General features: G+C 45.5%; 1 protein-coding gene across 1 annotated transcript; it reads right to left on the bottom strand.

The window, feature by feature from the left end:
• Positions 1-2434: 2434 nt before the first annotated feature.
• IFNLR1 (interferon lambda receptor 1) lies at positions 2435-7671 on the bottom strand. Its single transcript, XM_037382099.1, has 7 exons — positions 7469-7671; positions 6692-6815; positions 6255-6436; positions 5705-5847; positions 5011-5167; positions 4375-4502; positions 2435-4170 (listed from the first exon to the last, which is right to left on the bottom strand). Exons 1-7 carry the CDS (start codon positions 7524-7526, stop codon positions 3235-3237), a joined length of 1728 nt encoding a protein of 575 aa, XP_037237996.1. The 5' UTR covers positions 7527-7671; the 3' UTR covers positions 2435-3234.
• Between the last annotated feature and the right edge of the window lie 11581 nt (positions 7672-19252).

The following is a 19252-nucleotide window of genomic DNA, read 5'->3' as shown; positions in this document are numbered from 1 at the left end:
TCTTTCTGAGCACTGAGAACTATCCAAATTGTGATTACTTCAGTCCTAGAAAAGCTTTTACAGAAATATCTGCCCTAAACCACGTAGGACAACTGTGCATTAGACAAGTTCCTTATGAGCAATGTTCTTATATTGTCTAAAGCATATTTAAAGCTCCTAAATGCTAAATTTTTTTCTTATTATTACAAGTGAGTCCCACAAGCAAGATCACACCTGCAGCCAATTTGATCAAAATACAAACTACCTGTGCTTCAGAAGCTGAAAGCACACTGTTTTCACTGATCTATCCTTGTGGCCAAACATGTGATAGCAATTACTACCCCTTCTGCTTACCTCTTCATCTCATGGATTTTCTGTTCCTGAAGTTGCTTCTGTTCCCTGCCCTGCTTCAATATTAACGGAGCTGTATGTTTTAAATCATACCACTGATGCATAGCTGTCATTTTGTCTTTCTCATCTCACTTGGAAAAATGCAGAAGCCTCACAGGTTTATTAAACAAGACATACCTATCCACCAGTATGACCTACATCTAATTAAGTACAAACTCTCTGGGTGTTTCCTGAATAGCTTGCTAAAGTATTTCCATTTTTTTCCTTCCCTCACGTCACTGCCTCATGCTTCTGCAGTGTGATGACCCATGATAGGGCAGAGGTAAGGGAAATGGTAGTGCACCTGAGACTTTAGTTTTGAGAATATAACTTAAGACTTTATTTCTTCCCTTATTTCTAGAGAGACATTACCTTTTGAATAGCCCAGGAAACAGAGCTGAGGGGCAGCTCTGAAAATATTAGGGATCCTGATAAAATAGACATTATATCTTAGCTCTGGCATCAGATTGGCCTAATAGTATTGCCATTAGTGATGGGGAGGTGTAGCCCCTCGCTACAAGAAAGACATTGAGGTGCCGGAGCATGTCCAAAGAAGGGCAATGAAGCTGGTGAAGGATCTAGGTTTCCTCTAGAGAGGAAACAGTCTCAAGTTGCACTAAGAGCGGTTTAGATTGGATATTAGGAAAAGTTTCTTCACCGAAAGGGTTGTCAAGCCTTGGAACAGGCTGCCCAGGGAAGTGGTGGAGTCACCATCCCTGGAGGTATTTGAAAGACGTGCAGATGTGGCACTTAGGGACATGGTTTAGTGGTGGACTTGGCAGTGCTGGGCTTACGGTTGGACTCCATGGTCTTAAACGCCTTTTCCAACCTAAGTGATTCTATGATTCTATGATAAGATAAGGATCCATTGCTCTGGAAGAGGGAGCACTGTGTTTTGTCCATCCCTGACCCTTTTGCAATGGTAGGCAGGTCTCAAGCCCTGGTGAAAGAAAACATGCAGGAGTGGGATGCTGCCTCCACCAGTAAAGCTCAACTATCCTGTAGCCTCTCCCTCAGTTCCATCCTGAGAAAACCTGTACAAGCCAAAGAACTGATCCCAGGCTCTCTTTGCAGAGCTGTGACATGCCAAAATAATTTTGTAGGGGTTACACAACTTCAGAGCTTCCTGTAACTCAAAGCTTGGGGGTTTTCCCTTGATTGCACAAGAAAATGGGTGGTGAATGTAGTTGGATGATCTGTATCTCTAAATGAACTGGAGGGATTACAGTGCAGGATATACCTAAGGACACTTTGCAGAGCACAGGTAAGACAAAAAAGGAAAATTCTAGCCGATGAATCTTTTCTCCTCCTCCCCTTTTTACTTTAATTCAGTACGTTAATTAGTACATCTTGCTTTCCTCTTTCAAAGCAGTTCCCAACCCTTTCTGTAACCTCCTACGTCCTTCTAATCATAGAACCACAGAATGGTTTGGGTTGGAAGGGACCTTAAAGGTCATCTGGTTCCAGCCCCACTGCCATGGGCAGGGACACCTCCCACTAGTCCGGGTCGCTCAAAGCCCCGTTCAACCAGGCCTTGAACACTTCCAGGGATGGGGCATCTCTGGAATATTGTTCTCTTGGTTCTCTGAAAATATCAGCTTTAATACCCTCCATCAACACCCTTCCCTCATCTGAGACAACTCTCTGAATGCAGAGCATGGCTGCTGTGTGTCTCCCTCTTTGTTTTAATGCTTTGCTTTTCTGCGTGTCCTTTTATTGGAATAAAATGGGAGAGTATGTTTCTGTGAGATGTGAAGAGTGCAAATTAAAAATACTCTGAAAAGACCGGTATTGCCCAGCCAAGGGAGGCCCTGTCTCTCCTGTGCCTTTTGCTGGTTGACTTCTGCTTTGATTCTTTGCTCAGAGAGATGGTCACGGTCCTGGTCTTTCAGTGTCTCAGAGTGACCTGGCTGGGAAGTCTCATAGGCTTCCGCTCAAACCAAAACAGTAAGAAGCACATGATGGGGTCCTGTTTTAAAATGCAATGTTTTTCAGGATAAATGGCACTCACCCTTTAGTTTTGGGAAACATAAGAACACACACACATGGAGTTATATATCAAAATATTATTGCCTGTGCATAAGCAGTTCTCAGACATTCTGCACAGCAGAGGGAATTTCAGCTTCAATAAGTATATTTGTATAAAACCAAAAATAAATAAATAAACAAATGTGTGCGTTTATCACTTTGACTTCAGTTCACTCTGTTGAAAGACAGAAGGTGGTATCTGTAGGTTGAGGCAGAAATCTTTTCAGCCCACAAGAAGCAAAGGTTGCTAAATGTCTTTGTAAGGTACTTCCAGTCAAGCAGGGGGACAGTTTTGCAGTTACAGGGAAGCAAATGTAATGTTAGCAGTTCATCTGGCTCAGAATCAACACGCAGGCACAGCACACTGTTTCCAGAACCCAGCTGATGATTTCCTGCAGGTCCAGGCTGTAGCTTTGCTGTCCCAGAGGTGGTTTTGCCTTTCATAACACAAGTAAAAGTTACCTTGCTCTGAAGCCTCAAGTCAACACAAGGCAGCATTTGCTGTGTGATACCTACATGAGGTATCACTGCATGCATCACCCCTGTCTGTGTTCAAATCGTGTGCCTTGCACCAGCGCCTTAGCACCCTATTACGGCTGTACTTGTACAGAGGGACGGTGAATGTACCTTAGTTACTTAGCTGTAAAATATACCTTTTGTGTCCCTAAAGCTATATGCCTCGACAGGCCAGACATCAGCAGAACAAGCTCTGTCTAGTTGAATAAATACAAAAAGCACCATTATCAGTTATTTGTCCTTGTTCTTGTTTATATATCCGTGCCTGGCTATCTGGAGCTCTAACGTTTTCCAGGAATGCCACAGAACTGCTAGGATACTCTAGCTCCTTCCCATGTAATGTGTGTGCTCGTAGCCTTTGATTTTAAACTCCTGATCATATTTTTCCTCCATATTTGATGTTTCAAATGTGTCGCTTAGCACCGTGGATGTGGGAGGTGTCCCTTCTGTAAAATTATCACTGTCACAGTCACTTGCAATACCTTCATCTTCTGCCACCTGTAATGTCTGAAAGGAAATGAGCAGCTCGGGATCCTCACTGAGCTGTGATACCTCACCGATCTGGGCATGCACATCAGCTGTTGGTTTCTGGTAATACTTGGTGAAATGATGAGCCTTCCTATGCAGGTAGTGCTCTTCAGCTGGAAGTTTGGCACAAATCCCCTCTGTCAGTGTTTGAAGAGGGGTCATTTCCAGGCATCCATCCCTGTCTGTATCATGCTGTCCATGTTCCCTGGGGCCTGGGAAACTCACATCAGTGAGGGAGGATATTCTTCTCAAAGAGAAACTGTGAGAAAGGGACGCCTTCTCATTTCCTTGGGATCCTGAGGTGTCCACCTCCTTCTTTCTCATTGGAAAGAAAGAGAAACCCAATGTACTTAGGTCAAGCACAGATCCACTATCCACAGAGAGACCTCCAGATCCAGAGTCCAAGCTAGTTTCCCCCTGAGCTGTTCTGGATGGTTGACAGTTGAGATGTCTCTTTGGAAACTGGGGCACTTCAGTGTATGGGATGACAGAACTGCTGTCTTCCTCCTCCTCCTCCTCCTCCTCCTCCTCCTCCTCCTCCTCCTCCTCCAATGATGATGATGATGATAGGAGAGAAGCCATCCATGGTAGGTTATTTCTTGCTAAAGCTTTGTTTGTTTTCCTTTGTGACACTGGCTTTCCTGTGCAGACAAGATAGTCACTGAAGATTTCCTTTTCACTGAGCTCACAGTGAAAGGCTGGTCCAGCAGCTTTTAAATGAGAGAAATCCTACCAGGGAAAAGAAACAAGACACACAGATCAGTGAGTTAGTGATGCTTTTTAAAGAACAGTTTGGATATAAGAAAGCTTACTTATACTGGGACTTATGAATGCAAAACTGAGAAGTGCAGAATTCCCCCACTCCCCTCCCCAGTTATCCTCTGAAAATCAGCAAGACTGAGTCAGGAGTGGACCCCAGCGTTTGGGCCATACCAAAGCATGAGGTATTTTCTTTTGCTTAGCATCTTGTTTCAGCAAGCAGGTGATGAAGGCACTTGTCAGAAAGATGGGAAGGAAAAACACAGGGGTTGTGGCAGAAAATGGGAACTTCCATTCCACTGCTGAAAAAGAAAAAGACAGAAATAATCTGCTGGTGGTATATTTTATAGTAGTATGGGCTCTTATACTCAGTTTCTCTTTCAGAATCTCAGAAAATGCTAGGCTTAATATCCTTATTTTACAAATGCACAGAAAGGATAACAGACTTGCCTAAGATCAGACTCTTAAGTCAGAGTCACGGCCACAAATGAATGTTGATACCAGCCAGTAACTAACTCGGAGCGGGTTAAAAATGTGGCTTCATCCACATATTTTTCAGGATAAATTTGAATATTCCCAAAATTTCAGGATTTTCAGAAAATATTTCAGGGTTGGTTTTTTTTAATGAAAATATTTCTGCAGAAAGCAGGAACCTTTCACTAGAAAATCCAAAGAGGACATTTAACAGGAAGCTTCCCCCCCCCCCCCCCCCCTTTTTTTTTTTTTTTAAAGCTGATTTTGGTGGAAATCTCTGACTTGCCCCAATCCTGTTTGATGTCTCACCACATCCTTTCCCCAGCAGGGCTATACCTTTGTGGTTTAATAGCACACACACTGGTTTGGAGAATTTGCTGTGCTTGAAGTCAATGCTCTGAATGGAAGATCTGGCACTTAAACAGTAGTTGCCTCTAAGTGCAGTGGTATCGATAGTCACCGTACTCTTCCTAAAGTTACGTTCGTATAGCTTCTGTTTAGAAACAAAAAGAACAGAGGTTGGAAAGATGATTCTTTCATTATCTGGGTGGTGTTTCTCTACCTTTTTAGCATGTGATTCTCTTCATTGTGTTCTGTGGCTCCAGTGGTTGGAAGGTCCATGGAGGGGCACTTCATCTCTCGCTTGCTGTTTGTAGCAAGCATCTCTCCTACAGTTTATGGATTCGAGGGTGGGATTTCCACCTGGTGCTGTGCTCTGTTCTGTCACGACATGCTGTTAGCAGTACCTGAACTAGTTGTTTTAAACCTCAGATATTGCACTATTATACAGACTGTAGCATAGCCTTCCCATCACATCTTCCTGATAAACATAGGGAACTAACCAATAAAATAAGGATGCACACACATACATCTACTTTTTTTTCTCTGGCTTTGCTTTAACTCTGGTTTGGCCATTTCATTTTCTCCAGGCTCTGGATCCTGTCCCTCCCTGCCCAGAAATGTGAAGCTATTTTCATTCAGGCTGGGCATCATTCCTCCATTTTGTCTAAGAAGTGCCACTTTTACCGACCTTGTCTTCAGATCCAGCTTCCCAAAGGTTCAAGTCGTACATCCAAGAGAAACTCTCCACACAGGTGGCCAAAGGGAAGGAGGCATTCACATGCATTAAGTTCTCCTTGACATTCACATTCAGCACTGGGGGAGCCAGTTCCACTGTAATTGAGTGACCAGACATAAGAATAGTGCTTACTTGAGTCTTAGCTTCGCAGAAGTAATGCTTCTCTGTGACTAATCTGCACTTCCGTTATCTTGCGATAGACATGAAGGAAGGAGGAAGGCAAGAGCATACTTCTTTTCCATCTAACGTACCCCCACTGGTAGGGGGAAAGCTTGAAGCCAGTCTGTTCACCTAGAGCACTGAACAAATTCTGACACCTGCGACAAAATTTATTTTCATATTATCATGGCTCATTGTTGTTTGTGCTCACTCAAATCTCTGTCATTCATAAAGCTGCTTCTTACTGTTTCTCTTTCTGTGGAGTGTGGTCTACTCATTTGCTCATGCCAACAGTGTTGTTAGGATGTCCTTTCCTCCAGGCTGTAACCTAACAAATACTCACCATCCAAATGGTATTCCTTGAATTGTGATTCTACCCATGGCGACCGGAATCGTCCAGAAACAGCTTTTACTCGAGCCCGGACTTTAACAAAGAGGTTTGGAAGCACACAAGTTAGATTGCAAGAGGTTCTGTGAATATTTTTGCAATGAGGAACCTTTATCCATTCATCCATGCGTTCCTGGCTAAAAGAAGAAACAGACATACATTAATATTAAACATGCTGTTTTATTATAATTTATAGAGCAAGAAAAGGAAGTGTTTTGAAGGCTGGGTACCAAATTTTGCTCAGAGTTTGGAGCACTTTCCACGCAGATAAGGATTGGTTTTGGTGAAAGGATGCAGCCAGATCACTGACCATAATGACACCAATTAATATACATGCACAGATGTTTGCCCTGTGCCATAGTTTCAATCAGACATCCTTTGTAAGCGCTTACCTTTCATACTTTACAGTGTATGTCACATCCGGTGGAGAGCCTTCTCCTGGAGTCCATGTCAAGATCATGTCAAAATCCTTTGACAATAATGTAACATTTTGAGGAGGGGGAAGTTGAACATGACCTGATTGAAAGGGAAAACTATGTGAATGATTTAAAATATCTTTGGGGATAGGAAATATCACCTGGATTTGACCAAGGTGGCTTCAAAATTTGGGGCAGAGCAGTTCAGTTAATTTAAGACTGAAAACTGGCTATGGAAGCAGGTATGTTCTGTGATGCAGTCGTGTTTTTCTCTTACAAAACAGCTTTTAGAATTAGGACCTACATTTGTGTGAACTGTCTTATTCTATAAGACATCATGGTCTCGATGGATTTCACTATGATCTGGTTTACAACCCCAGAAACTCCATCCTGACTCCCCTGCACTCCTACCTTCTAGCCCCTGGATGAGGCAGACATTCAGTTCCCATTCATTCAATCCCAGTTCTTCAAAGGCAGGTCCTACCATGAATGCAGTGAGCTGCAGCATGCAGGCTTGTTACCAGTACTTTCCTGGCACCCATTTCTTCTAGTAGATAACTGTATACATTGCTAGTGTTCACAACAAGACACATTCTGTAGATGGATTTTAAATTACAATTTCTTTACAGCAGAATATTTTGTGTGAATCATTCTCATTTCAACTGCTTAAAATTTGCCCATATGTCTTTTTTCCTACAAGAAAAGCCACATAGCATAGCAAAATGAAAAGTAACAAAGACAGCTGTACTGTACCTCTAGTCTGCCACAGGAAGCACAGTGCCATCAGGACTCTGACCCTCCAGGTAGACATGCCGAAACAGAAGTTTTCTGCTTATAATGTATTTCTTTTCTTGCTACCTTTTCATCGTGTTGTTTTCTTGTACTAAGTTGTATGAATTACAGAGGAGCATGCAGTGAATGAACTGCGCACGCACACAGCCTCGCTTCCTGGTTCAGCCCAAATACAGCAATGCACGTTGAACTGGGGAAGGAGCTTCGAGTGCTTTTGACAAAAAGAGGTTGTAAAGATTGCAGTACTACGCCCTCCAGTGTAACATAACTGAACTTTGTCACAGGCTAGGTGCAAAAGGAACACAGCTGAACGGTGTGAGCCTTACCTTGTGAGGCACTTCATTAAAAAATTGACCTTTGGAATTTACTTATGCGGCTGTGAACTATTGATAGAAATCAAATAATGTTTTATTGCATGAGATGACTGATAATAACCTAACAATAATAAAAACCAGTAACCAGTATGTGGTACTATGATAGTCTCATGTTTACAAGAGTCAAGGATTTTCTCTTAACTTACGTTGTCAAGAATGTTTTTCAGAAGTTAGGGAATTGCTCCACTTTACAGATGGGGGAAGTAAAGTGCAGAAATCAGACAAGGATCTGGCCCTTATACAAGTATGGGCAAATGAAGGGACATGGGTCCTTCTGATAAATCCTGTGGTTTTGTTGAATGCCAGCGCTGCAATTTCCTTAAACCTTGGTTACCACTTATCACATATTTGTCATCAACCCAAAAATATCTGTCAAGATAAGGACCAGTTGCCAGGACTGTGCCAACACACAGATGGTTCTTGGCCCCTGCGCTGCCTAATTGATGAGCACGTTGGCTGTTGGCCTTGACATTTGCAGCTATGAAATTCTTGAGGTGTTTGTGTTTTCAGCACGTGGTACCTTTAAATTCCAAAGCTCTCCTGGGGCAAAGCTCAGTTCCTAAGTTGCTGCTGTATTTTACAGCCTCACACATCTTCCTAAAGCAAAGTCATGGAGACAGCAGTTTGTTCTGTCTGTATCAGAAACACAGCAGGAAACATCCTAGTTCAGCCATGAGCTATGCTACAAAATACAATGTGCCCAGGCGTATGTGCTTGGAATAGCTGTGCCATTGCATCCTGTGTGCAGAGAAGGGGAAAAATAGCCAAATCAGTCCTGCTGCTTGGTTGGCACATCTGTTCTCCTGCTCTTCCCATCACAGTTACCTCCAGGCCTGTGCCATGAGGAAAGGAAATGGGTCAATGAAGTTACCACACAGAAGATAACACCGACATAGAGAAAAGGGGCTTTTCTGGGTCTTCTCTAGGTGTAAAACTCTCCAAGCTCAGCAGAAAGCCCGTTGCTACATCTGTAAATGTCAGGTTCTCGGTTCTGTGTGGAAGAGCCAATAGAGTGGGGTTGGTCCTGGCAAAAGCTTGTATGTTTACCACGAAGGTATGAAATGCCTCGTTTCCTTGAGCATGGTATGATTTGAGCCATAGGAGATGCAGTTACAAATTTCTTCAGTAACCACTTTCTCCAAAAATCTCCATTTCTTCTTACCATGGGCTTCTGTTACCAGTATTTTTCTGGTTCCTTGGCTGTTTCACTACCTGTGTTTAATTTTTATGAAGTTTCGCTTTCTTGTGCAAAAAGAACTATAATCCTTTTTAAGGAAAACCCCCAAAGCTAAGGGTCTGGAGGGTCCTAGGTCTGTTCCCCTTTAGCACCCCAACTGCAGAGCTAGTACCAATGCACAGCTCTTACAGTTGCTGTAGCAGCCTCAACAAAAGAGGAAGCAATTCTAGGGCCAGTCTCATTAGGGTCTTACTAAGAGCCCTCAGGCAGCTTCTCTTAAAGATGATGTGTGATTTTTAGTAAGCGTTTGCAAGAGGTGAATCTATCTTATCATCATCATTGCTTCCTGTGAAACATCTGCCCTGAAATCTGGGCTCCACCGGACTCTGGGGCAAAACTCCCCGTGATTTCAGCATGACAGAAGCTGTTCCAGCAAAACCAAGTGTACTGTTGGCAACAGACTGGGGGGAGGCCTGTGCCACGAGGTGTCGCTGCCTATCAAACAAAATACATCTGGTCCTCCAAGCGACAGCCTCTCATCTAAACCTACTGGAAAACTTGGCAAGTTTCACTAAACCTCCTTCGGCACTCAGCATGGCTCAGCACCCTCCGGTACAGTGGTCCTACATGAGTATTTTCAACAGCATCCTCTAATGGCGGGCGCTGAGTTTGCATTGTACGCACCAAAAGTTTGCTTTGCTGTCCAACTAGCCTTTGCCCTTGGCCTTGAGTGCCCAGGCAGCAACAATCAGGTGCTGGCAGGAGCAAGACTCGTATGTGAGGGGCAGGAAGCCCTGTCGCACCCATTGGTGTGCTGGGAGCCTGCTGTGGGGTCTCTTGGCCTGTAATGACCTCAGGATTGCAGGCAGGGCTGCCTGCTGCTGCAGCGGACTGGGCTTGATAGTGCTCTCCGTCACTGGTAATCATGCTACTGTGCCTATCTTCTCCCACTGTTTTACTCATATAGAGCATAAACGCATTGGGATGGGGTTGTCATTCCTTAGTACATTGCCTCATCTGTAGGTCCGTCTTTGCGTACTGCTCTAATACCAATGGACTACTCTCAGTTTGCCACCTCTTGCCTCTCTGCGTGCAACCGATGATTCAGACCACAAGGGCAAACTCTGTAACGTTTCCTGAGTCAGCCTGACTGATACCTTCCTTTCCTGAGCGGAGGCACTGCGGGCAATACTGTCTTAGCCTTGTGAGAAAGGCACAGTTTGGGCTGTGGTTTGCTTTTATGAAACCTTTGGAGGCAACAGGCAGCAGCACCAAGTACTGTCATCCCTGCTCCTTCCTTTTACTGTTACCCCACCCACGTAGCTGTTCTGGCAGAAGTGTGTGCGCTGCATTCTCTGAGCTTGGGAGGACAACTGGTCCCATTGAGAAAAAACCCACTTATTAAAAAATTTAACAGGGCATTTCTGGTACAAATGGCACCCTGGGAAACCAAATCACTGATCCCTAAGTGCTGCACACTTAACATTCCCAATGTGCTCTTACATTTCCATCACTACCATATTGCGTGAAGAGCTGGTGGAATGTTTCCAGTGTTTCTTAAAATGTGAAATAGACTTCCGAAATAGCCTCCACATGGAGTCTTCCACAGTTGATTTTTGTTTCTTTCTGAAATGTTAAGAGCTTTTTTTTTTTTTTTTCCTGAATGAAACAAGAAGATGTATTTGAAGAAGGCATCTATTGAAACACTGGGAAGTTTCAACTCAACGTTTTTAGGAAGAAAATTTTCTGTTTCTGCAGGACAAAAATCATTGTTCTCTAGCAGCTCTCGTAGTCCTGTGCTAAGTGAGATTGCTCAGCCTAAGAGAATGTTGCAGGCAGAGAGAGGAGGTGGCAGTTGTCACAAACATTCTGGCCACTGAAAGTCTCAGGGAATGAGAGTTACATTTCCCAGTAGTTCTCGCTGGATGATTTGAGAAATTTCTTAAAGGAACGTGATCCAGATAAAAATTATTTTTAAAGGAGTTTTTGCCTAAGATCTTCATAAATGAGTGACTAAGACCTTTAGTCATTCACACTCAGCTCTTTAAATGGTCTTTTCCTTTCCTGCTATTTAATTAACTTCGCTGCTTTGTTAAGGGTGTGATGCTGCAGACATTTCTGGCAGCACCTGCTATCTGTGCTGCTCCTGCAGCTGAGCTTGCCGCCCCTGCGCTTGGTGCTGTGCATGTGCTCGTGGCTGACGAGACAGCCCACACCCCATGTCGCATTCCTCGTTGTTTCTCTAGAACGTAGCCCTATATCCCTCTCAACACGGATGTGTACACAGGTGGTGTGCAGATAGTTGACTGAGGCACAGAAAAAATCAGTGACTTCCCTGTAGCACTTCAGAGGCATGAGCCCAAGGCTTGGCAGTCGGAAAGCAGGATCTCTGACTTAGGAAGCTACCTGCAGAGCTTCCTAGCAGAGGTGCGGTCTTCACCAGTGTGAGATTGCTTTTCTTGGCTTCATGTCTTTATTTCTGGAGGTGGTGGAGCTGATGTAACTGGGGTGGCAAAAGTGTGCAGTATGGGCCTGTCTTCAGAGCTGGGCAAACTAAAACCCGAGGGCAGGAGAGGAATTTTTCCTTCAATTTTTTTCACCACCTCTTTGGGAAAGTGAATGAATATGGCAGTGGCTGAAGAGAAAATACTTGTTAGCACCAAACTAAGACAAAACCCATAATCTGAAATTGAAAGTGAGACTTCACCCAGTTCCAGAGTTTTCCCTGGAAACCACCTGCAGTTTTTGTGGAGAAAACCTGTGCTTAGGGGAGGGGCAGAAGATTTTCAACCAACTTGGAAGTCACCGATTTTGGAAACTTCCTCCCTGTCCTGGGTTTCTTGCACCAAGAGGACAAGTTTGGACCTGAGGTGCAGGGATTGCTCTACCTCAGACAACATTCGTCTCTTTGGCAGTTCTGCCAGCTCTCCCTTCTTTCTCCCGGGCTTATGTAGGTCTGTGGGACGTGTTGCACGGCACAGGCATTCGTACCATCCAGGAACAGAGTGTGGAAACAGCCACCGCCTCTGTGAGTGGCTGCAGCTGTGGCATTGGCAGCAGGGTGCAAGGCACATACTCCGAGAGGAGGAGATATATCAAAGTGACAGCCTGAGACTGTAAACACCAAGGAGCTCCAGCAGTGAGCCTGATCCTGGCTTTATTGAACTGGTTTGGTGAACTTGAACCTTCTTGCCTATCCCTGGAAGATCTTTTTGTTGAAGGCTTAGCTCTGACCTGGAACTGGGGGCACCTGGTCTTCTGCAGCTCAGGGGGAGAAATACTTTCCTCTTTGTGCTGAGAAACTAGCCTGACATACAGGCTGCTAAGTGTTTGGATTTGGTGGAAATTATTTTGGAAGGTTTAAGAAAGCAAATATGGGGAAATGATGGGATAAGCAAAGAACAAAATGCTATTGGGAATTAAGAGGTTAAAAACTCTGCAGAGCTGGGTGATGCTAGGTGGTAAAATAAAATACAGCAGTGCCTCCTTGACCCAGACAGGCATCTGGGCAACCTGTCACCAGGAGGAAGAGAGAAGAATGGGCTTGATTTGTTTGTTAAACTGAGTCTGAAAAGACTTAAAATGAAAAGCAAAAACAAAAACCTAAAATGTTCCCCATACAAGTGCTATGAATCATTTCATGTCCTTTATTTTTCCTTCTGGGGCAGGGTTTTTAAAGGATCTCAGGGCTTTGCCCGTACACAGCTACTGTAGCTGACACAGTTCCTCATGCAAGGGTCACCATTTAAATGGTGTATGCATTTAATAGCCTGCTCCTGCATGGTGAGAATACTGTAATCCTGTAAAGACACCTGGACCCTGTAGGACAACCTTCGTATTAAGGATTGTACCTGTGTCATAATTTCATTAGACCATCATACTCTGACAGGTATTAAGGGTGGTTAGGCGAGGCCTTAGGAGCTGCCTAAGGAGAGCATAGCGTTTCACAGCTGTTTCAGAGCTGCACAAGCAGCATGTAGTCACAGGCCAGAGAACTCTCCTCCCTTGTAAGCCTCATTACCGTTAATATTGCAGTCAGGCAGACTGGATGCCAAGGTGACACTGATGGAGGAGGGCTGCACAGCTGCGTGGCGGTGCTGGCAGAGTAGGGGAGCTCAGACTGGGTGGACTAGTGCTAGTGTGGGCAAAATGGAGACTTCACAGGCATCTCTGTCCCTTCCAGGTTTAGGTCATCCTCTGTTCAGGGAGAGCTGGTAAGATGCATGCCTGTACCCAGAGGGGACAACCTTCCCCAGGTATCGGTGATCAAGTCCATCCTTCTCGTGCTTTCCCTTGCTGCTGTCATTTAGCAAGTGAAAATCTATGGTTTGGAGGTTTTGTTCCTCAGCAAAGAGAAGCCCCTACTGAAATCATTCCCTCCAGCAGGTCTCATTTCCCTCACAGCAAATGAATGAGGAGAAGGATCTCTTATGTCCATGTTTACGGGATGCCAAGAGGGCCTTGCCTCATTTCGTAGCAGCGGTTACTCATGCTGCAGCTCCGAGCTGACTTAATTTTTACCTTCCCTGTGACCTGCTTTTTGTGTGCAACTCTGTGGTGTGCAAACACGGTGCCGCTTTACTGAAATCCTCCTGTAGCAACCCTCCCTGGGCGGCTGGCTGGGTAACATTAAAGGCAGCAACCTGCATCTTGAGCAAAGGCAGCGTTTCTGTCAGCTGGGAGTTCAGCTGATTCCTCAGATCCCACATGGACCGGTACAGGAAGGGGGGCAAAGTATTGCCCCTGATTTTACTTGGTTGAGTTGGAACTGCCAGCAAGCAGAATCCTTTTCTACCACAAATAAATTAAATACAGCAGTTAAATAGATCTCAGTTAAAGCCTAAACTACAACAAAGTAGTTTGGATCGCAGCCAGAGATCAGACAGACCTCTCCCTTCCCTCTGTGCCTGCCTGAGCAGTGGGGCAGACGTGTGGGATGGTACTGATTAGCCAGTGGATTCAAGCTGATGGCCCGTTTTACGCTGCTTCTCTCGCTTTTCCTGAAACCTGTCCCTTCCCCTTTACAGTGCCTTTTTATTCATACTGAAAGCAGTTAGGGAGCTTGCCTGGACATGCCGTAACGGCGAAACTCTGGTGTACACAGAGTAAAACATGTGCTAGCCCACAAGGTGCAGATATAACAACACGGGAACGTCCTGGGGGCACCATGCCTCCCGAAACCCCTAGCTCTCACCGATCAGCGTGGGAAAAGCAGTGGGGACCCTGCATGTTCCAACAGAGAGAGGCTTAATTCTAGCAACCTGTCTGTTATACAATCTGAGCCAAACTGTGGTCTTGGGGGTCATCCTACAGGTTTCAAACCTTATCCCTCTTCAAGAGCGTTTCCTTACTCTGTGATAAGATGTCACCCTGCCTGATGTGAGGGGTTTCCCACTTGGCTCAGGACTGTGGGATGCTGGTACACTGGCCCTGACTGTGAAACTCTCCCCTGCACGGCAGGAGGATGCAGGGATCTCTACATACGCCTTCCAAGTAGGAAATAAATTTTATCTTGCGTGTATTTCACCCAATGGTAGTGTGAGTGCACATGCTGGGAAGGAGGAATATGACATGGGGAAGCCATGTGTGTTCTGTATCTGTGATTTGAACATCACTGGAAGAAGGTGAGTTATCTGCAGCACTGGATGTGCAGGGAGTCTAGGCAGCATGGCACAGCGAGAGGTGGATTTCCACGCACCTCAGCTAAGGCTGAGAGATGCTGTTCCCCTGCAACCACTAGTGCAGCAGCTTCCTGGTGGGGTGGGTAGTCCTTGTTTGAATGTTTGCAATGTTTTGCATTGCAGTATTTGGATGCCAAAGCTATACAGTGCCGTAAAAGTTAATTAGCCAGATAACTAATTAAAGACTTCTCCCTTTTATTGTTGCCAACTTGCAATTCAGAAAGGGGCTTGTGTCAAAGTAAATCCAGCCACACACCCCAGTGAAAGAAGTGATAAACCATTCAAGATCCAATTAACCGTTCAGGGGACTGGTGCGGGAAAATCCCATCACTGTCTGGGGGGAAGAAACGTCTCAATCCCATGCAGCACCAGCACAACTGACCCGGCTTTGAATATTTCTCCAGAGGGGCTCTTGCTATGGAGGGGAGGGTTACAGCCTGGAACTGAGCATGCAGGACAGGATTTATAGGTGCCAACGGATGTTATAGTGTTGGAAGAGTCCCCATGAGGGTGACATGTCCTTGGGGGCCTGGTTTGATCTCCCTGGTAAAGTTCCAAGATGTGGGTTTATGGGGCTCTGAGCGAAGAGAAGATGCGCAGGAGCCTGTAAGGACACAAGCTTGTGCAACTTACTGGAGGGGGACTGGTGGTGGCCGTGCAGCTCTCCTGCTCTCAGAGAGGGTCCCCATCTGTTGAGGGTTCTCAGTGGCGTGGAGGAAGATCTCACTGGACAAGCAGACATTGATAATCTCCAAGGCTGCCACTTTTCCGTGGGTTACTGCATAGGAGATTCATAACTTTTTTTTTTTTTTTTAAATCTTCAACAGCAACATGCTATCATTCATAAGGGCCAACTCTGCCAGTGGTAAAAGAGGGTGCATTTCCAGTTGCTTCAGCAGTGTCCTGACCTGACAATTGCTGGGGTCATTTTGGCCCTAGGGAATAAGCAATTAGAGGGTGGAGGGTAGAAGAGCTAAGATGAGGTTCAGGCCTCTCTGATCTGGCCACCAGCCAGGAGACATGCTGTAACCAAGTGGCACCAGGCCCAGAATTTCCAGGAGGGCTGAGCTCCTCTCTGAGATCAGGAGAGGGGCCCAGATTTCCACCAGCACTTTGCACGTGCTGGGTGCGCACAGGGTCTGGGCTCTTGTGAAATCCCAACCCAGCTGAGGGTGGCTGAGTGTCTGAAATTCCACCAAGCTGCCCGGCCCTCCCTCCCCACTGAAAAAGAAGGGAATTGAGCAATTTCAGCAAGTGTTCCTAGTCTGTGGAGCTCACATACTCCGCAGGGCAGACACACGGAGGATGATGCTGGTTTCACCCAGCAACCTGCTGCCTTGCAGAGAGGGGAGTGTTTTAAGGCTTGTAGTTTTGATGACATGACTGCTGAGATCAGTCCACTGGCACACATTTACACCAGATGAGGATCTGGCCAGAGTCCCAATACTGGGAGAATATGCTTCCCACCCCCGCTACTATCAGGCCCAGCCCTCAGATGACAAGAATTTTAATTTAAAGGCTCAATCTCTTGTCTGAACAGCTCCCTCCCTCCCCCACTCTGATGAGAGGAAAATCTTCGGAGAGGCATCCAGGCGAGTGGGAAAGCTTTGGAGAGAGCTGTCTCTTGCCCTTTAGCCATCCAGAAAGGAAGAGCTCATCTGAATGAAATGAGGATCAATCGGAGTGAGGCATGGGAAAAGCTGGGAAAAGGAGCCTCCAGTGATGTATATTCATGGGGGGGAAAACCTCCCCCAGACATGCAGAAGCTTTGATGAAAACCCTCCCAGCTGTGCTGCGCCTTTGAAGTGACACAGCAGAAGTGTATTCACGATTACCCAAGAGATAGAAGCAGATGCGTTCTCAATCAGCTGAATCCTTATATTTAGGATAGACTTTAAAGCTTACTTTTTATAACTCCTTCCAAAATTAATGAGAATCATCTGCACAGCACCCCCTCATTCTTCTCCCCTGCTTCCTCCTCCACCCCATCCCAGATAACCTACAAAGCCAGAGTCACGTTCCCAGAGGGCAGGGGATGAGGTGGCCTTGTTTCGTGCTGTGGAGGATAACTGGGAAGAATCCTGAACAAATTAGAAGGAAATAAAAGGCTGGTGGAAATGGATTACATTTTTTTTTACAAAAAAAAGAGGTTTCTGAGGTCTCGACAGAGCTTGTATCAAAGTGGCACATCATTTAATTAGCAGTGTGTCTGCTACTCCATCATTTGTCTCTGTCTGCTGCCCTAATCTGTGTCTTTAAAAGCTGAGACTAAAATCTGCACTCTGGTTCTTGAGCCCAGCAGTGTTAGAGCTGTTTTCAACTGGGAGGGCCATCGTACACAGGGAGACTTCTGCAGGGAGTGGGAGGGATGAATTCCCAACACAGCAGTGTCCAGCATGGCATTCTGGATCACCAGCATGGACTGGTAGCACCTGCTATCCAAGGAATTGAACCTCATCCCTTGAGTTTACATGAGCACCCAAAGCCCGTGAGAGCTGTTGAGGTTTTTTTTCGGCTGAAAGGTTTCTCCATTCATAATAACAGTGGAAAGGTCAGTTCTTGCCGAAAGCTTATTCAGAAATGCACTTTCACCTGGCCTTTGCTTACTGAGCTGGGTGACACGTTAAACACAAAGTGCTGAAAGTTCCTCCTGTGCAAAACCTCAAGGAGTATCCAGTAACCCAAACCCCAGGTCATTTCTCCCTCATACTGCCCCTTCTCAGCGGGTGGCTCCCTCACAGGTACACTTAATGGAAACGGGCAGATGAAATCAGCCAAGTCATATATGTTTAACACGCTTCAAGGTTCGTTGGCAGTTCCAGCTGATCAAAGCCTCTCTTGTGATGCAGTGGCATTGCCAGGGTGTTTTCTTTTAACTCTATCAGATAAGTTGAAAGAAAGCAAGTAGTCAGTTTTGATGGTGTAAGAAACCAATTTGGGAATGGTCAGAGACTCAGAGTCAAAAAATTGCTCGGGAGTTCAGTTAACTGAGAGCATGGGCATTGCTGAGGCTGACAGGGGACTTGCCCGTATTTCTGGTTCTTTCAGTACTAATATGTCCTGGCTTCACTTTCTTCAGTGATTTTACAAGTTTGCAGTTGAACTGGAAATGTCAATTGTCAGTGATTTGAAATGGGAGGTCTTAATCCCCGAGAATCACCCTAAAATCCCCTCTGATGACCTGGTACCATGATAAGCCTCCACCCAAGAAGATGGGTCTTCCCAGGCTCTTGTTATTTCTCTTTAGTGCTAATGGCAGTTGGGCACATGCACTCAGCAATGAGGAAATGTCTTCACCAGGTGCCTTTGTGCTCCTAGGAATGTGTTTGCATTAAAAATACATGTTTCTTATACAGATTTTTCTGTCCAGGATGGTGCAGGCTGTGTGTAGTGTTTAACTGCCAGGTGAGGCAGGTGTGGTAACACATAATCTTTATAACCAGCCTTGAGGAAAATCAATATAGGCATTAACTTCGGTCCACTGAAGTCCTAGTGTGGTTATGACAGAGCAGAGAAAGTGCACTGGAAGCGAAGAAATGAGGCTGTTTATTCCATGTATCCAAGGAAGAGGCGGTCTGGTATAGAAGAAAGGGCATCAGTCTCGGTTTTGAGCTGAGTTCTGCTCATGGATCTCTTGTGTGACTTTGAGCAAGAGGTATGCCCTTTCTCCCTCTTGCCTCTTGTTTCTTAAGGTTAAAACTGGCTTGGGTGGGATGTGTACCACAGGCAGTGCAGTGGAGCTCTCACGTTTGCTGGCATTGCCAATAAATGAATGAGCAAAAGCGATGGTGGCAACCAGCACGTGGCATAGCACAGAAGCTCTGAGAGCTCAAACCGCTCCTCACCTACCTCCTTGTGAAGGTCCAAACTCCTGTTCTCTTTCATGGCTGCCACTGGTCCATCATGGATCCGCCTCACCCTAACTAGAGACCCTCCTTCCCAGCACACCTCCTCCGTAGCAAGTTCTTTAAATCTGGAAGAAACACCCATTAGTAGGTCTAATGCAGTCATTTTGCTCTGATGTCTGGAAGCCCTTTGCTTTTGTTAGTAAGTGTGTAGCTCCGTTTGTGGCTTCTCTTATCTCTCATCCCATTTGCCCAGCTCTGCTCCGGCTTTGATCTGCGCTGTAGGCACTGCTGCATGGCCAGGTCACAGGAGGGACCATGGCTCAGTGACAAGGCCCCTGTGGTGGCCCAGTGAGTCAGCCAGAGGGCTCAGAGTAGGACATGGAGCTGGAATTTCCCCTGATACCCTGGCCCGTGATGTGTGTGTTACGCACTAGGCAGCGACGTCATCTGCAGAGCACAAGACATTGTCCGATGACATCTCTGTAGTTTAATTGCTAAGTCAGAAAAATCACAAGCTTTTAAATATATATACTTTGCACTACTCCTCCATGTTGCCATGTTTGAGAACATTTTGTATTATACTGCTATTGTGTTTTCAAGCTTGCTTTTGACAGTGTCTTAGAAGTGTGAATTTCTGGTGAGCTACTTAAACACCTTTAGATTCA

Source organism: Falco rusticolus, chromosome 3 (assembly GCF_015220075.1).
Source record: "Falco rusticolus isolate bFalRus1 chromosome 3, bFalRus1.pri, whole genome shotgun sequence".
NCBI classification, from domain to species: domain Eukaryota; kingdom Metazoa; phylum Chordata; class Aves; order Falconiformes; family Falconidae; genus Falco; species Falco rusticolus.
Note: the sequence above shows the minus strand (reverse complement) of the source record. Positions and strands in the feature narration are given on the sequence as shown.

Excerpts from the sequence above, each read along its gene's own strand:
- IFNLR1 (XM_037382099.1), bottom strand. The coding sequence starts at position 7,526 with ATGTCTACCTGGAGGGTCAGAGTCCTGATGGCACTGTGCTTCCTGTGG. Across the intron at positions 5,168-5,704 it reads AAGCTGGATCTGAAGACAAG|AAGCTATACGAACGTAACTT; the intron begins GTCGGTAAAAGT and ends GTTTCTAAACAG. Across the intron at positions 4,503-5,010 it reads TGTGCTATTAAACCACAAAG|CAGTGGAATGGAAGTTCCCA; the intron begins GTATAGCCCTGC and ends TTTCTTTTTCAG.